Here is a 16217-nt window from a genome sequence, read left to right as displayed (position 1 = left end):
GTGTGTAAAGTGGCCTTAAGGAGTCTCGACACAGAAACTAGCCAGATCCCTCCGAGAAGGACCTAGCCAAGGAGTGGCTCTTTTTAGACCACCATAACCACCATATTAAGTGGCCCTTTTAGTCAATTTCCAACTCTTTGACAAGTTTAAAGATATGACAAGGGAAATACCAAGGCCAGGTATCCATCCACAGACAGCTGTTTGGGGATATTGCCCCTCGTCAGTGTGGAGGAGGATTCTGATTATTTTTTTTTATTTGCATATTTCCCAGAGGGCAATGCACCTAGGATTTCACTGAGTTGAGCGCCCTCGTTGGCTGCCGGCAGTGCTTTCTCTGGCTGGTCTCCCCGAGATCGGTGATTGTTTTGACTGAGGATGGAGTCACACGATATCGGCCCAATATTCATCGAGGAGAGTAGGACAAGTAAAATCTGTTTGATGACCTATCCTAGACATATGGAATACCAATGTCAGATCGTCTGAGGGTCTGATACCTGGCACCCCCAACAATCAGCTGTTTCCGGTGTCGGCAGTAGCAGCAGGCAGCCGGAAATGCTCTGTATTCTGATAGCAGCCCCTCACGGGTACTGCACATGCGCTATCAGTTGACAGGGCAGCTCCGGAACTGAGCATTTCCGGCTGCCTCCACCAACACCGAGAACAGCTGATCGGGGGGGTACTGAGTGTCAGACCCCAGCCGATCAGACATTGATGACCTATCCTAAGGATAGGCCATCATTGTTAAAGTAGTTGATAAACTCTTCAAGACTAATGATGTTCTACTACGTTATTAGTTGTATCCCTGCATTGACCACGGGTTCTGGCGGGGTGCAGGGTGTTGGACCCCAGCCAATCAGATATTGATAATCTATCCTAAGGATAGGCCATTATTGTTAAAGTAGTTGACAACCCCTTCAAGACCAATGATGTACTAGGATATCATTGGTTGTGTCCCTGCATTCACCACAGGCTCCGGTGACGAGGCCGCAGTAATTCTCGCACATGTCTGCCAATCTGATCAGCTGCCAAGGAGAATGAGAAAGGGGTGTCCAAGTAGTGGACAACCCATTTAAATGTGACATTTACTCACCATATACTTGGGAATGTATCCTAACAGTTCAAGCCAAGTGGGTGTAATTTCATGAAAACTCATGGCCAGTGTGCATTTAAAGACTTTTTTTTTTCAACTTTATATTTTATTAGAAATTTTTCCTTTTTTACAACAGTAGAGAAAACCAACAATCAGGTGGCATCCAACATTACACTGTCCGGCGGAACAACACGTTAGGTAATGAAAATTTGTTGTCAAAATGAAGCATTAAGCAAAAGGGTCCGGTCGCTAGGAATTGTATCATAGTCCTTTGAGGAGGGAAGGTAAAGAAAGGTCTATGAACCACCAAGGTCTTATAGGCAAGATGCTGCCACAAAGCTGTCCCAGTCATGCCAGATTTGAAGGAAACCATCCATAGTGTCGTGTAGAGTAGCAGTTAGCAGTTCCATCTGGCAAATGTCTTTAAGGCGTATAAGTCCTTCGAAGAAGGTGGGGCAACTTTCTTCCAAAATAAGGAGATAAGGCACCTTGCCGCCGTAAAGAGATGTAATAGCAGTTTTGCTTCAGTTTTACTTAAGTACGGCTAGAATACATTTAACAAATAAGTGACCGGGTCTACGAGGACGCTTCTGGCCAGGACCTCTTCTGGTTCCTTTTTATTTAACAGCAAAATTACACAACACATATAAAAATTATTTCCCCACAAAATTATCACTGAAAGGGGAAAAACCTTTAGTCAGTAACAAAAAACACACAAGCTACAGAGTAAACAATGCACTAGTAGTGCACGTCTCACATCAGTATGGGTCACAAAGTACATATTAATTTCCAAAGTACTCCTCATAATATAAATTGCCCAACATCTTTACGGCCATATATGTTGCAGCGATACACATTTCACCCTATTCCAGTAAATTTGTCAACCAGTTACGAGAAGAAGGACCTGGTCTCCCGCACTGTCCTGCAGTGATGCCGAGGAGGGAAGGCCCGGGATATCCAACCATGCCCCGCAGATCTTATAGAACTTCTTCAATGCATTTCTCTTAAGGTATACTCCCCTCTCCAGTCGAAGTATAGCGTTTACTCTTTCCCTAAGATCCCCAATGTCCGGAGGAGCCGGGTCCAACCAGTGGTAGGTCAACAGTTTCCTGGCCTGGTACAAGAGGCCATTACCGGCGAACTCAAGTCCACCTCCCCCTTCAGGAGACCCAAAATACATATAATAGGTCTTAGCTGTAGACGGATATTAAACACTTGTCCAACCAATTCTAATACTGCCCTCCAGTAGTCTTCAATATTCCCACAGGACCACACCATAGGCATCAGATTAGCATCCTCCTGTCCACACCTAGGACACAGATCATCCGTCCGGATCACCATCTTATGTGATAGACTAGGTGTCCTATATACCCCATGCAACAAGAATAGCTGTGACAGTCATTGGCCTTCAGATACAGCAAGGCTTGGAGTCTGAGACAGGACCTCATCCTATTGTTCCTTCATCATAGGGCCTGTAACTCTCCCACTTTCCTCTAGCCTACAAAGGGAATTTTTCAAGGTATCTGGATAACATCACTGTATACAGCCTGGAAATAATACCGTAGGAGCGGTCAGATGTCAGTAAGTAAGAGTTTGATTCCGCTCTATACTAATATCCATATGACGTGTCTGCGTCTCATAGGCGTGCCGAAGTTGCAGGGCCAGGACCTCTTCTACCAAGGACACTACTAGCCTACAATAACCCACTATACCCAGGAAAGGCCAAAATACATGAAACAGGGAAGCCCACACCACACACACCTCCAGCACGTATTCGGCGCAGAGGGGTTACATTTATGGAAGAGTTCTGGTGTATGGTACCATATCGTCAGTAGTTTAATTTGGTTCTCTTTATATAACGTATTGAAAGAGGTTCTAAAGGCCCTAGAGCAAAACACCCTCCAAACCCGGTCAGGGAAATCTCTCCCAATCCATCTCTCCCATCTCCACATATACTGATGCGCTGGTGTGTCTGGGGAATACCCGGTTAGTCAGCAACGTATAGGTGTCCTATATCAGTTCCTTGGTGGAGGTATTGCCCGCACATACTATAGATATTACAAACTGGGATGGGTTAGGGATCTGTCCAGACCCCATGTTTGCTGAGAAGTAAAGGGCTATTTGCTGATATGAGAAGAAGCGGTTGGGGGGACCTTAAATTTGTGGTAAAGGTCAGCAAAGGCTCTTATCCTCCTCGTTAGTGGATCTACCAGGTCTCGAGAGCAGAAGAGACCCGCCACTGCCCACTGACCATAGACTGCGAAAGATGGGGCCTGAAAAGGAACAGTGTTAGAAGGGAGGACAGGGGAGCCAGCTGGAATTTGATCCTGCATCGATGCCACAGCTCCCTGGTGAAGCCCATGGGACCCAGGGCCTCCCCCAAACAAGCCTACTCAGGTAAAGACACTTTTGAACTTTGTTATGTTTTTTCCCCACTAAGCTTCTATGGAGAGCCTGAAAAAAATGTATGTAAAAAATGCAAATGCGTTATTGATTACCGAATACAAGGATTTCTGTACATACAAAAAATGCATAAAAAATGCTGCTGCAGATGTACACTAAAAAGGGAAACCCAATAAAAACAATAATCCGAGCAGATTGCTGTTGCGTATTTTGATGCTAACAGTTGCGGAAAAAATGCAGCACATGAAGGTATGTCTTCAGGGGTCAGGTTGGCTATGACTTTTCTAGCAGATTTCCCTATGGGTTTCGAATCCACTTTTACAATTATTATACATATATAAAAGAAATAACAAAAAAAACATCTGGCAGCTGTAACCATGTTGAAGGGTTAATTAGACACGACCCACTCCCTTTCCACTATTGAGCTCATTGACCGTCAGCAGCTTCATCTCATGATTAGTCATGTGCACTCGTTAGACAATTATCATCCAAACGTCCGGACCACGGAGTGACAATGGCGAGGACCAATTGTGTGACACAGAGAAGCTCGTTATACTGTGACTACCTCCAGAAAAACTGAGCACACGCTTCACAAAAATATCAAAAGTTGACTGTGCAAACCACAGAGGAAGCGAGGCGAGCAGAGGCACAAAGTGAGCTCCTGGGTGACTGCCCTGCCCGAAAACACAGCGAGAAGAACAATGAAGATTCAGATAATTTTTCTGCTTTTCTTTCTCGCGTGGAGCACAAAGGCGCTGATTCGGTAAGTGATGGTTTATATGCAAAGACTATGTGTGTTACTTGCCTTTACTCCATCACTGGCAAAACCACTTAACAGTGCAGCCCCAAAGAGTGAATTGAGTCCAGTCCTGCAATACCTGTAAGATGCGGCTAATCGAGTAACCCCTATTAATTCTTATTCAGATGTCCGTCAAACACTGAGCAAAGACCATGGGTCTCCTGATTGTGCCTATGGTCAGACCGCATTGGACAGACTGACCATGGGTCTTCGGATGTGCCAAGATCGGTCAGGAGACCCACGGCTAGACTGTGTTTCACGGACATCTGAATTCGTGTGTTTTTGCTTTTTCCCCCTTTGTGTTGATATTTGTAATATTTGGCGTATCCCTACCTTTTGTTCCTTTTTGTGATGTCCCTTTTATGGGTGATATTTGGTAGGTGGCTATATGGGGCAGCAATGTTTGACCCTGGCTGTCAGCTTGCAGGAGGAGCGTTATGGAGCAGGGGCGTAATTCTATGCTTCTGGAGCCCAATGCAAAATCTCCAACAAGGACCCCAACTTTAACAGGTCTTAACAGTATTGGTCTTTTCATATGAGTCAAAGAGACCTTTTGCACCTCACCCCAGGGTCCAAGTGTGACTCCAACTCTTGCACCCACTATGGCGCCACATAGGGCTTGATACTGACCTATGGAAGTGTTACAGCACTAAAAATTGCAGGACAAAGTAAACAGTAGAGACCTTGTCTAGTTACCAAGCAATTTTTTTTTTTTTTTACCATGTTTCAGTACATTATATGGTAAAGTGATTGGTGTCATTCAAAATTACAGTATAACTGGTTTCACAAAAAAAAAATGGCAACAGAGAAAACAGTTATGTCTTTTGGAAGAAAGGGAGGGAAAAACTAAAGTAGCAAAGCAAAAATCGACTCCAAACAAAGCAAATCCTTGATATTTTTTTTGTGGTTATTTTTATATTTTAGTCGTTTGCTTTAAGCATCGAGTTCAGAAATATATAGATGAATAATAGTAATAACTTAGTCGTTTGCTTTAAGCATCGAGTTCAGAAATATATAGATGAATAATAGTAATAACTTAGTCGTTTGCTTTAAGCATCGAGTTCAGAAATATATAGATGAATAATAGTAATAACTTAGTCGTTTGCTTTAAGCATCGAGTTCAGAAATATATAAATAAATAATAGTAATATCTTAGTTATTTGTTTTAAGCATCGAGTTCAGAAATATGTACATTGGCAGAGGCGTATCTAGGGGGGGGCTTGCGGGGCAGCTGCCCCGGGTGCAGCTGTCAGGGGGGCGCTGTTGAGCCGCCTGATGCAGCGGTCTGAGTCTCCTCGGCGGCTGTGTGTTGTCGCCCCAGTACTAGCCGCACGGATTGGAGATCAAAATTAGAGAACAATATATGATCACTTGCTTTTTTCAGAAATAATTTAATCAACATTGCTGAACATTTGAAGGTTTTTTGTAAGGTGTGCGCCATGCCACTAGAACAGGGTTTTACAAAAGATCCAAAGTTTATCAACATAAATATTTCTTTTGCCAAAAACGTGATGATGATAATTGGAGAACGGCAATGACTGTAGCACAGAGAAAGATTAAGTACATTTTCTACATGTAACAACAGTCACTAATCAGTAGGACGTGTACAGGCCTGTGCTTTGACTGATTTCAGCATCTGTGGCCACAGGACATCACTAGTCTCTCACACTGCTCTGGTGGGATTTTGGTCCACTCTTCTTCCAGTCTCTTCCACAGTTCTTTGACTATTGTGAGTTTCTTGGCCATAACTTTGTCACCAAGGATTTTCCAGAGGTTTTCTATTGGGTTTAGATCAGGACTCTGGGCTGTGTTTTCTGTTTCACGGAACTACTTTACCCGTTTCGCTGTGTGACAGGGGGCATTGTCCTGCATGAAAATTGCTGGCTGATTGAGTGATGAATGCAAGTAAGGAACCACGTGTTGTTGAAGAAGGTTCTGATCCACACTTGCATTCACTCTGCCACGTATGTATGAGAGGTCCAACTCCTGCTGCAGAAAACATTCCCCAAACCATGACTCTTCCTCCACCACCTTTCACTGACTTCTTAACACACTTTAGGTGCAGGCTTTCCCCAGTTTGTTGATGAACATAATGTCTCCCATCAGACCTAAATAAATTAAACTTGCTTCCATCACTAAAATGAACTGTGGACATTTCTCCTCTGTCTGCGCAACATGCTCCTCACCAAAGGTGAGTTTAGCCTTTTGATTCTTTCTGCTAATGAGAGGTTCGGTCACTGCAGAGTGGGCATTCAGTCCAAATGCTCTTAAACGTCGTGACTCTGTATGACGAGACAGATCCTTACCCTGTTCAGTGCTGAACTGGCGAGCAATTCCAGCTGCAGTGTTGAAATGATTACCCATGGGGAGTCTCCACATTATACTGTCCTCTCTTGCATTTGTCTTTCAAGGGCGACGAGCCTTCTTGGGGGATTTGAAAGAGTTTGTGAAGTTGTAAAGATGCAATATTCTCAAAATTACAGACTTGGAGCAGCCAACTTCTCTTACTATGGCTGATAGGGTCACCCCTTTGGCCTTCATCTGGACAACCTGCTGCTGGAGGGTTTCAGTCACTTTGGAACGGCACACCATTTTTGAAAAGTCAATGCAAACTGGAAAGTTAGGCTGCAAGTTACATAGGGTTTGTCAGAAAATTAAGGGAATTAGCACTTGCAGGAATCTGAAAGTGTCCTCTAATTTTGATCAGTGTTCTTTTTCATTTGTCTCATTTACATTTTATTATGTGCTTTACACTAAATTCAGTTCATGAAATAATCTTAAAATCCTGCGAGTTTCCTCATGTTAGGATATAATCACATACATACGTGGTCAAAATTGTCGGTACCCCTCGTTTAATGAAAGAAAAACCCACAATGGTCACAGAAATAACTTAAATCTGACAAAAGTAATAGTAAATAAAATATATATGAAAATTAACAAATGTAAGTCAGACATTGCTGCTTTTCTGCTTCTACTGAATTTTTAAAAAAATAAAACTCATGAAATCGGCCTGCACAGAAATGATGGCACCCTCCTCCTCCTCCTCCTCCTCCTCATCCTCCTCATCCTCCTCCTCCTCCTCCTCTTTAACCTAATATTTTACTACACAACCTTTTGAGGCAATCACTGCAATTAAACGATTCCTGTAACTGTCAATGAGACTTCTGCGCCTCTGGACAGGTATTTTGGCCGCTCCTCAAGAGCAAACTGCTCCAGTTGTCTCTTGTTTGAAGGTTGCCTTTTCCAGACGCCATGTTTCAGCTCTTTCAAAGGATTTAGTTCAGGCCTTTTCAGAATAGTCCAATGTTTTCCTCTTAGCCATTCTTGGGTGTTTTTAGCTGTGTGTTTTGGGGTCATTATCCTGTTGCAAGACCCATGACCTGCGACTGAGACCAAGCTTTCTGACACTGGGCAGCACATTTCTCTCTAGAATCACTTGATAGTCTTGAGATTTCATTGTACCCTGCACAGATTCAAGACACCCTGTGCCAGATGCAGCAAAGCAGCCCCACAACATAACAGAGCCTCCTCCATGTTTCACAGTAGGGACAGTGTTATTTTCTTTATATGCTTCATTTTTCCACCTGTGAACATAGAGCTCATGTACCTTGCCAAAAAGTTGTGTTTTTGCCTCATATGTCCATAGGACATTCTCCCAAAAGCTTTGTGGCTTGTCAACATGCAGTTTGGCAAATTCCTAGCTTTTTTATGATTTTTTTCCAACAAAGGTGTCCTCCTTGGTCATCTCCCATGAAGTCCTCTTTGGCTCAAACAACGACAGATGGTGCGATCTGACACTGATGTTCCTTGAGCTTGAAGTTCACCTATAATCTTTTTAGAAGTTTTTCTGGGCTTTTTTGTTACCATTCGTATTATCCGTCTCTTTGATTTGTCATCAATTTTTCTCCTGCGGCCACGTCCAGGGAGGTTGGCTACAGTCCCATGGATCTTAAATTTCTGAATAATATCTCCAACTGTAGTCACAGGAACATCAAGCTGCTTGGAGATTGTCTTATAACCTTTACCTATAACATGCTTGTCTATAATTTTCTTTCTAATCTCCTGAGACAGCTCTTTCCTTCACTTCCTCTGGTCCATGTTGAGTGTGGTACATACCATGTCACCAAACAGCACAGTGAGTATCTATAGCCCTATATACAGGCCCACTGACTGATTACAAGATTGTAGACACCTGTGATGGTAATTAGTGGACACATCTTGATTTAACATGACCCTATTGTCACATTATTTTCAGGGATACCATCATTTCTGTCCAGGCCTGTTTCATGAGTTTTATTTTTTTTTAATTCTGTAGAAGCAGAAAAGCAGCGATGTCTGACTATCATTTGTTCATTTTCAAAGATTTTGTTATTTATTATTACTTTTGTCAGATTCAAGTTAATTCTGTGACCATTGTGGGTTTTTTTTCATTAAATGAGGGGGACCAACAATTTTGACCACAAGTGTAGGACGACACAATGACCTTAACATTTAGGAAATTTTTTGTTTTTCTCTAATTTTGATCTCCAGTGTATAGATCAGGAATAGTAATAACTTTGAGTATTGTTAACGCCTCTATTTCCTTTGCAACAAGCCAAAACATGAGGTTCTTAGAATATGGTTTTTCACTTGCATGTTCCAGGTAGTTCCATATAATATGTTGATTACTTCAACTTTTCCGAGTTCGGTATAAAACAAAATTACTTGTAAATTCAAAACTTTTCTGTACCCTTTGCTTTTCTGAAACCATGAAAAACATCATATAAGGCCAGCTCTATGCAAATCTTAAGCTCATGTTTCTTAACTTTTTCACATCTTTAGATGAAGTGCGATAAGTTGGGGAAAGTTTTTACAGACTTCCTGTCCCTTAACCTCATTCCGTCCCTTGTCACATATATCTGTCTATGGCAGATCTGTACTCCCTGATATATTCATGAAAAAAGAAACTTGAAATCAGAAGGTAGTAGAACGCCAGTTATAGAAAAAAAAGTGGGTGTGATGCTCGACACTATCTGGCACTAGATACTACTTGAGTGCAATGTGAATGGAGAGGTAGTCAAACAAGCCGGGATCAGGAACCAGGAGGACACGACAGGACACAGGGAGCAGGCAGAGATGAGATCAAGATACAGGCCGAGGGTCAGGATTCCAGTAGAGTACGTATAGGATACAGGGAGCAGGAGGAGACGTGGTCAGGAGAAGGTCTGAGGTCAGAAGCCAGGCAGTAACAACAAAGTCAGGGAGGCGGGTAGAGCAGAATGAACTACAGTCCATGGTCGGGAAGCCAAGATCAGATAACTGTACAGAAATGTGAGCCAAGAGCACTTACTGTGGAACCATGCAATACAACTGGCGACATTCCGGGTGAGCATGCTCCCTGATGAAGCAGAGCAATCACCCGGAACGAGGAGCATCTGAGACAACACCTTCCAGCACCAGCCTAGGACCCAGTGTTGAGAAACAACCCATCCACAGGAGCTCAAGACAAACAGCAGAGCATCTAAACCTGCAAAACACTCTGCGCAACGGAGTACTGGCTCGGCATGAAAACATGGTAGAACATAGAGCACAAGATGTTTCGCATATCTGAACTGTGACAGTGGGGTTTTGGGCAAAAAACAAACCATACGGTTCCCAATTCATTATTTTTAGTCATTATTGGTCTAGGGTGGATAAAAAGGTAAATTCCGAGAGGGTATTAGAAAGTTAAGGGATTAATTGCACATTCCCAGGTCAGTCAGTGGTAACACCCTAAAACCATACTTGTCAACTATTTGAAGTTGTTGTTTTTTTTTGGGGGGGGGGTTAAGAATGATTATGGCACATTTTTTTATCTGCATAACCAAGCCAACTTTCTGATAGACCATGTTCATTCTTCCGCTTCTGGACTCACAGACATAAAAATGGCTGCTCTTTGGGAGGTCTCAAAAAGCGTCTGTGGCTCCTGGAAGATTTTCCAAATATTATGAAAGTACAAGAGGTCTTCCATTTTTTTCACCAAAATCACTAAACATTTTTTAAAGGGCTATTTCTACAACTCCTCGTCTCATCATCCATCCTAACACATGGCTTGAAAATGCCCCATTGGGCTATAATCACTCTGAAAAATTTGAAACACATCCCTAAAAATTTACCATCCAAGAACTGATTGTTTTGGAATCATAACGATAATTACTAGTAATCATTTTTTATTTTTTTTTTTGCATTAATGAAATTTACCCTTTATTTGATAAATGTCACTATGTGAGTGTAGGATAGTAAGTGACAGGAGACTCCTATTTTGACCCTCACACTAGGGGACCCTAGGCTATCTCTAACTTCCAGATTACCCCTGATGGTGGAGATGCCGGAGTCCCGTGACTGGCTATTCTCCTGACTAAAGCTAATCTGCTTCCCCTCCCTCCAGGGAAGGAATGGGCAGAAGTGTGATAGTAACACAGATAAAGACAGACAGGGCAAAACCAAAACTCAGACACACTGCAAACTCACTGTAAGAGTAAGAAACTTGGGAGAAAAACAAGAGAAGGAAGTCAGCAACAAAGGACAACAAGACTTTACACCACAACCGCTCACAGCAATAAAGTACTACAACCACCAGTAAGTCTGGATCACAATACCTCACCAGACCAGTATAGAAAAGCTATAACTGGCATTAACGGAAGCATCCTTTCAGCATATATAGGAAGGGAGTGAAGATGATCAAAGTAGATTAACAAGCAGCCCAGCAGAGATTAACTCTTGCTAGCCTGCCTATGAATTACAAGTCTGTGGGTCGAGTCTGTCTGCGTTGATCACAGACATCAGAGACGTTAGCAAGCAGATTGCCAGAATCTGTAGTCTCCACAGATCCTGATGCCACCATGATACACAGTGATGCTTGTAAAAACCTCCTTGTGAAAATAATACAACAGAGATAAAGACAGACAGGGAAAAAACAAAACTCAGACACACTGCAAACTCACGGGAACATACAGTAAGAAACTAAGGAGAAAAGCAAGAGAAGGAAGGCAGCAACAAAGGACAATAAAGGTTTACACCACAACTGCTCATAGGAACAAAGTACTACAACCACCAGTAAGTAAAAGCATACTGTGTCGACGGAAAAACATACTGTGACAAACATAGATGAGAAGGTTATAGCAAAGATCGTAATGAACCCCCATTATGGTGCCACTGTTTGATGAAAGCCCACTAGTGGAGACCCTTGGACATTTTCCCCTGTCTGTAGTGTTGATTCCATGACAGAAGGGCTGGTGTTTGTTTCTCACCTCCACACCCTTTTTTTTGACCCTTGGGCCATTCCTTAACCCTTGTTTCTCCCTCAATATTGGGAAGTCCCAAAATGTTCTTACAAAATTTGAATTTGGCCCCCTCTTTGCAAGGCCCTGGCATTTACATTGTGCGTTGTATGTATGACCTAAGGTGACCATACTTTTGCTTTAAGAGCTTCAAGTTTCAAGGAGGCCAGGGTCAGACGTCAAGCTCAGCTACTTGACAATAAGTGTCTTTGATTTGTCCACTGTCCTTCGGAGGTGTGACACATTGCTTTATAACAAGACCAAATGGAAGTCCGGTGAGGACACACTCAATATCTATCCATTTACCCGATACATTAGATATGCATTCTGTATTATTTATAATGCAATCATTTTAAGAGACGTACTCCTTACATTGGGACATCTGCTTCTCTTGCAAATATTTGGCAAGGGACTGTAAGAATATAAAACCTTTCTGGCTGGTGTGATGAAAGTGATGAAATTACGGGATAGTAAAACTGCATGGAATTTGTTTTTTAAGGTCAAAAAAGTGAAAAATATCTTATATAATATCAGAAATCTCTACAAGATGATCAAGACCTGTGCACTGGCCTGATGGTAAGACAACTGAGTCATGGTTTAGTGTGTGGCCAGCCCGGAATGGGTCCTTAAGCCCTTTGTAGTACTCAAGGAGCATAAAAGGGTCTTTTCCACCGGTAGGGGTCAAACAGCTTAAGCAAGGCTACTAGATCGCTATCAGCAAAGGTGAGTACTTGCCATTAAGGTACAAAACTCTAGGGCTTAGAAAGGGCCAGCCTGATCTGGTAGAGATGGCTAGGATACTGACTTCCATGTGTGCAGATACGTTTATGTGGTAACTAAGAAAGGTTGGCCACAAGTGTGTGCAATGTGCAAGACAAAATATTGCTAGAGAGACGACCTTGAGGGGAGTTGTGACCAGAGTTTGCGCTGTGCTGCTGAATAAAGTGACATATAAATTGATGAAGAGTGATGGAGGTGCTGCTGAGGAAGTTGCCAGCAGGCTTGCAGATGTCAGCAGCATATTGTCGCAAGTGCTTGCAAAATGTTGCAAGTGTGAACCTTTCATCTAAGAGTCACCTATCTGTCTCCGCTGCTGAGTAAAATGATACATAGACTGTTGAAGAGTGATGGAAGTGCTGCTGAGGAAGTTGCCAGAAGACTTTCAGATATCAGCATACTGTCGCAAGTGGTAGCAAAATGTTGCAATTGTGAACCTTTCGTCCAAGAGTCACCTATCTGTCTCTACTGCTGAGTAAAATGATACATAGACTGTTGAAGAGTGATGGAAGTGCTGCTGAGGTAGTTGCTGTGGAGACACGGGGCTCAGTGGGTGCTCTTGTCCGCTGGCCCAGCCGCCTTTAGAAAGACAGCGTGGCTCAGGGCTCATCCCAACTGAACGCACAACCTCCTTAACCGTGGGTGGAACACTACTCAGACAACACAGGGTGAGGGAATCATAATATTAAGACTTTATTGGATCCCCAAAATATTAATGGCACATAACACATAACCAGCAAAACACACAAATGTAACAGGCAACAGAGTCTCCCCCTTCCGCTGGCTCACCAGGGATTTAGAATGTCCGTGTTTCAGAGCTTCCAGGGCCACTTACTCCAATCCAGAAGCACCCCACTTTTGGCGGGCACCCACCGTGACTGGAATAACGCCAGATTTAGGAAGCTGGCTGAGGTCCGCAAAGTCTATAGTCAGGTGACTGGATTGTCCCAACCTGGATTTCTTCCTTAAGTAGTCTCTGGTACGATGATATAATCCTGGCAGCCGGAGTCGAAATCCCTACACTGTGAATATGGTCTCCAATCGGAATCGAAGTCCCTAGATTGAAGCCATGTAGCCAAGTGATCCTGTAGTCGGAGCCAAAGTCCCTAGACCGAGTCCACAAGGCATCCTGGTTCTGACCCCCTAGCCAGCTCCTAAGAGCTTAGACTGGATCATGTACATTCATCAACTGGTGACTTAAGGAAGTCCCCTTTTTATAGCCATCGCCTTCCCTTTCCCCATCCGGAACTCATCTCCTCTGTGTACCTGCTCCATTGAAGTCTGCTTCTTTCACCAGGCACTGACCCAGTATTTATATTTTTTGGGCAGTGGTAGTGATGGAGTACACATCATGACCAGAAGGTCTGAGCGGTGCAGGCTTAGTCCATCCAGAGATACTGGTGTGGCTTGGACCTGTAATGCAGTATATTCTGGCTGAATAGGTGGGTGTGCTCTCCAACAGGAGTAATCAGCTTCATGCTATGGCCAATGGGGCAGCACCACACCCTAATTAAACTACCAGCTTCATACTAGAGTTGCCAGTTATTAGTTATACTAACTCGGGTCTGCTGCTTGATTAATGCCTACTTCTTGCCTCATTACTAGTCCCTAATCTTGGCTCATAATTCTGACTTTGACCTCAACTGCCTTGACATTCCCATGACTTTGTCTCTGATATTTTATTTTGACCAACCTCAGCTTTTTCTGGTTTTGACTTAGTGTGATAACTATTCTCTGCCAGCTCACCATACCGGCCAACAGCTCCTCCATGGATGTAACCTCTAGTTGAATGGGTGGGTGTGCTCTCCAACAGGAGAAATCAGCTTCCTGCTCTGGCCAATGGGCAGCACCACATCCTAACTAATTTACCAGCTTCATACTAGGGTTGCCAGTTATTAGTTATGCTGTCTCTGGTCTGCCGCTTGGTTAATCCCTGCTTCTTGCCTCATTACTAGTCCCTAATCTTGGCTCATAATTCTGTCTTTGACCTCAACTGCCATGACATTCCCATGACTTTGTCTCTGATATTTTATTTTGACCAAGGGAATGGGTGGTATGAGCTCTACGTCAACCCAACTAAACACTATAGACGACACAAGGGGAACCAACCAAGGCTTGAAGAAACTGAAAAATATCCCCAGCACCAGTCCAAGGAAGGCTGGAGTATTTAAGCACCAAGATAATGCTGATGGTCAGCAGCTGAGTGGAAGGCAAGCTCCTGCTGGGTCCAAAAGGGGAGAGATGAATCCAGCAGGAAAGCTACCTATACCAATGATTACTGACATCAGGAACAATAGAAAGTCAAGGAGCATTCTGCGCAGCCAAACGCTGTGACCTTCTATTGCCAGAAACCACATGACTATCTGTCACCCATGACACACCCGTGACAGTCTGTCTATAGATGCCCTATTAAAAGCTCACAGTCTTCTTCATACATTGCGCCATTATACCAAGGCTCTTTACAACAGGTTTAATGAAACCAGGCTACTATACCTTCACACTAATGTCTGTCTTGCAGAATTTACACGTTGCGATGTCACTACCGGTGCCGGATGTGCGTCACTAACAACGTGACCCCCGACGATATATCGGTAGCAATGTCGCAGCGTGTAAAGTACCCCTAAATCCGGATATAAGATGGGGCATTGTGAGGCTATTCAAATCACAATACATTTCTTTGTGTTTTAGGATTCCACTCAAGAAGTTCCAATCCATCAGACGTGCGCTGAGTGACCATGTGACCACAGAGGAGCTGGAGAGCCAACGTTTGGAAAATAAAAGTGGGAAACAAAAGTCAAATAATAATTTGATACAAATACCAGAAAAACTCACCAACTACTTGGATGTAAGAAGAACAAAAAAAACAACAACTTATGAACATGTGTCAGTTTTGGATTTCCAGGGCTGATAGATATTATTGGAACCCCTAGGATATTAGTCATAAGCTCAAGTCATCTATGTGCATCATGGTTTTGTATATTTTATATTTGTTTCAAGCAATGCTACTACCGTAATGACTGAAAATCACATACCTGCACTTGTCCGAGGCTGTATATCCAGCTGAACTGCATCGCGGTGCAGAGACCCATCGGGTCCCTGCACTGCGATACATGTTGCCGAAAGCTTTTCTCTGCATCCCAGTGACTGAGGGTGGTGCATGGCAATGACGTCATGCATTGCAATAGCACCGACACTGAAGAAAGCTGCCGGCCACTGTGCGCTGGCTACAAAGGAGTACGTGGCACAATGTGGGAGCCAAGGAGGGTGAGTACAGTGTTGTTGTTTTTTGCATAATACAGAATGGAGACATATTTTCCAGGATGGGGACATATATACCAGGAGGGGGACAGTAGATACCAGGAAGGGGACAGTATATACCAGGAGGGGGACAATATATACCAGGAAGGGGACAGTTAATACCAGAAGAGGGACAGTATATACCAGGAGGGGCCCAGCAGGCAGACAGTATACAACAGGAGGGCCCCAGTAGGGGGACAGTATATACCTGGAAGGGGACAGTATATACCAGGAGGGCGACAGCAGATACCAGGAGTGGCCCAGGATGGGGACATATATACCAGGATAGTGAGATATATACCAGGAAAGGAACAGTATATACCAAGAGGGGCCCAGCAGGGGAACAGTATACATCAGGAGGACCCCAAGAGGGAGAAAGTAGATATGAGAGGGACAGTATATACCAGGAGGGCCCCAGGAGAAGGAGAGTATATACCAGGAGGGGCAAGGTATGGGCACATATATATCAGGATGGAAACATATACCAGGAAGGGGACAGTATATACCAGGAGGGGCCCAGCTGAAGGACTGTATACACCAGGAGAGAACTAGG

The 16217-nt window shown here is 43.5% G+C and overlaps 1 protein-coding gene across 1 annotated transcript in view; it reads left to right on the top strand.

Annotated features, from left to right (window-relative positions):
* The first annotated feature begins 3977 nt into the window (after window positions 1-3977).
* Window positions 3978-16217, top strand: part of LOC142256804 (cathepsin D-like) — a 43470-nt gene continuing 31230 nt past the window's right edge. The window contains exons 1-2 of the mRNA XM_075328694.1: window positions 3978-4256; window positions 15056-15212. Of these exons, the coding sequence (XP_075184809.1) occupies window positions 4195-4256; window positions 15056-15212 (219 nt within the window). The 5' untranslated portion in view covers window positions 3978-4194. The remainder of the gene's footprint in view (window positions 4257-15055; window positions 15213-16217) is intronic.

This window comes from Anomaloglossus baeobatrachus, chromosome 11 (assembly GCF_048569485.1).
Source record: "Anomaloglossus baeobatrachus isolate aAnoBae1 chromosome 11, aAnoBae1.hap1, whole genome shotgun sequence".
NCBI classification, from domain to species: Eukaryota; Metazoa; Chordata; class Amphibia; order Anura; family Aromobatidae; genus Anomaloglossus; species Anomaloglossus baeobatrachus.
The sequence above is the reverse complement of the archived record's forward strand: the minus strand, read 5'-3'. Positions and strand labels throughout refer to the sequence as shown.